The sequence below is a fragment of the Gekko japonicus genome, unplaced genomic scaffold (assembly GCF_001447785.1).
Source record: "Gekko japonicus isolate JY-2015 unplaced genomic scaffold, Gekko_japonicus_V1.1 scaffold36706, whole genome shotgun sequence".
Taxonomy (NCBI): domain Eukaryota; kingdom Metazoa; phylum Chordata; class Lepidosauria; order Squamata; family Gekkonidae; genus Gekko; species Gekko japonicus.
Window position 1 is genome coordinate 1 of NW_015221778.1, and position 1,023 is coordinate 1,023.

Genomic DNA, 1,023 nt, shown 5'->3' on the forward strand with positions numbered 1-1,023 from the left:
AAATGGAGGACAGGAGAACAATGTAAGCCGCTTTGGTTTCCCAGTTGTGAGAAAAAGTGGGGTATAAATGAATATAGATGAGGCAAATTGAGGATAAAATGGAGGACAGGAGACCAATGTAAGCCACTTTGGGTTCCCGGTTGAGGGAAAATGTGGGGGTATAAATGAAGTAAATAAATAAAATTAAACTTTTTGATCTCCCTAATGACTCCTCTTATCTACCTCTCCCCCTTAGATTTCACAAGCTGGAAAAATGGCGGAAACCGTTTTACGACGTCCTGCAGGCTTACGAAAATGCCTCGGTGCTGCTCCCCGCCTTCTACAACACCCGCAACACGGACGTCTCCATCCGGGTCAAGTACGTCCTGGACGATTTCGAGTCCCAGCAGGCCGTCTACTACTTCCACCCGCAGTATCTCATCAACGTCTCGCGCTATTGGCTGAGCCAGGGCGTGCGGGCCAAGCGCGTCAGCACGGGCCTGATCCTGGTGACGGCTGCCCTGGAGCTCTGCGAGGAAGTGCACCTTTTTGGATTCTGGGCGTTCCCCATGAACCCTTCAGGGATCTTCATCACCCACCATTACTACGACAACGTCAAACCTCGGCCGGGTTTCCACGCCATGCCTTCGGAAATCTTCAACTTCCTCCATATGCACAGCAAAGGGATCCTGCGGGTACACACGGGCACCTGCAGCTGATGGCAGACGGCGAGCTTCACTTTGTCCGTGCACTGTGTAGAGGAAAAGGAGGAGGAGAAGGCGAAGTACGTGGGAGCTCTGTGTCTGAGAACCAAGTCCTGGCACTGTTTCGGAGGCGGGAGGAGTCACCCCAGAGTGACTTCCCCTCTCTTGAATGTCTCATGTTTAAAACGATCTCGCGAAAGGGTCATTCGGTGGGTAAGTTTCCCACGCCACGCTGGAAAAGAAACCCGCTTGTGGCTGTGTGGATTGGCCGTGGATCTTTAACCTAGAAGAGCTGGAGGACTTCAAGGAGATTTATGCAATAATGTTTGATAAAAAAAAA

At 51.1% G+C, this 1,023-nt stretch overlaps 1 protein-coding gene across 1 annotated transcript; it reads left to right on the forward strand.

The window, feature by feature from the left end:
• Positions 1-235: 235 nt before the first annotated feature.
• On the forward strand, positions 236-960 carry LOC107125297 (alpha-2,8-sialyltransferase 8E; the record flags this gene model as incomplete). Its single annotated transcript, XM_015428741.1, has 1 exon — positions 236-960. A coding segment is annotated over one exon (463 nt), but the record flags the coding sequence as incomplete, so codon positions are not given.
• Positions 961-1,023: the final 63 nt, after the last annotated feature.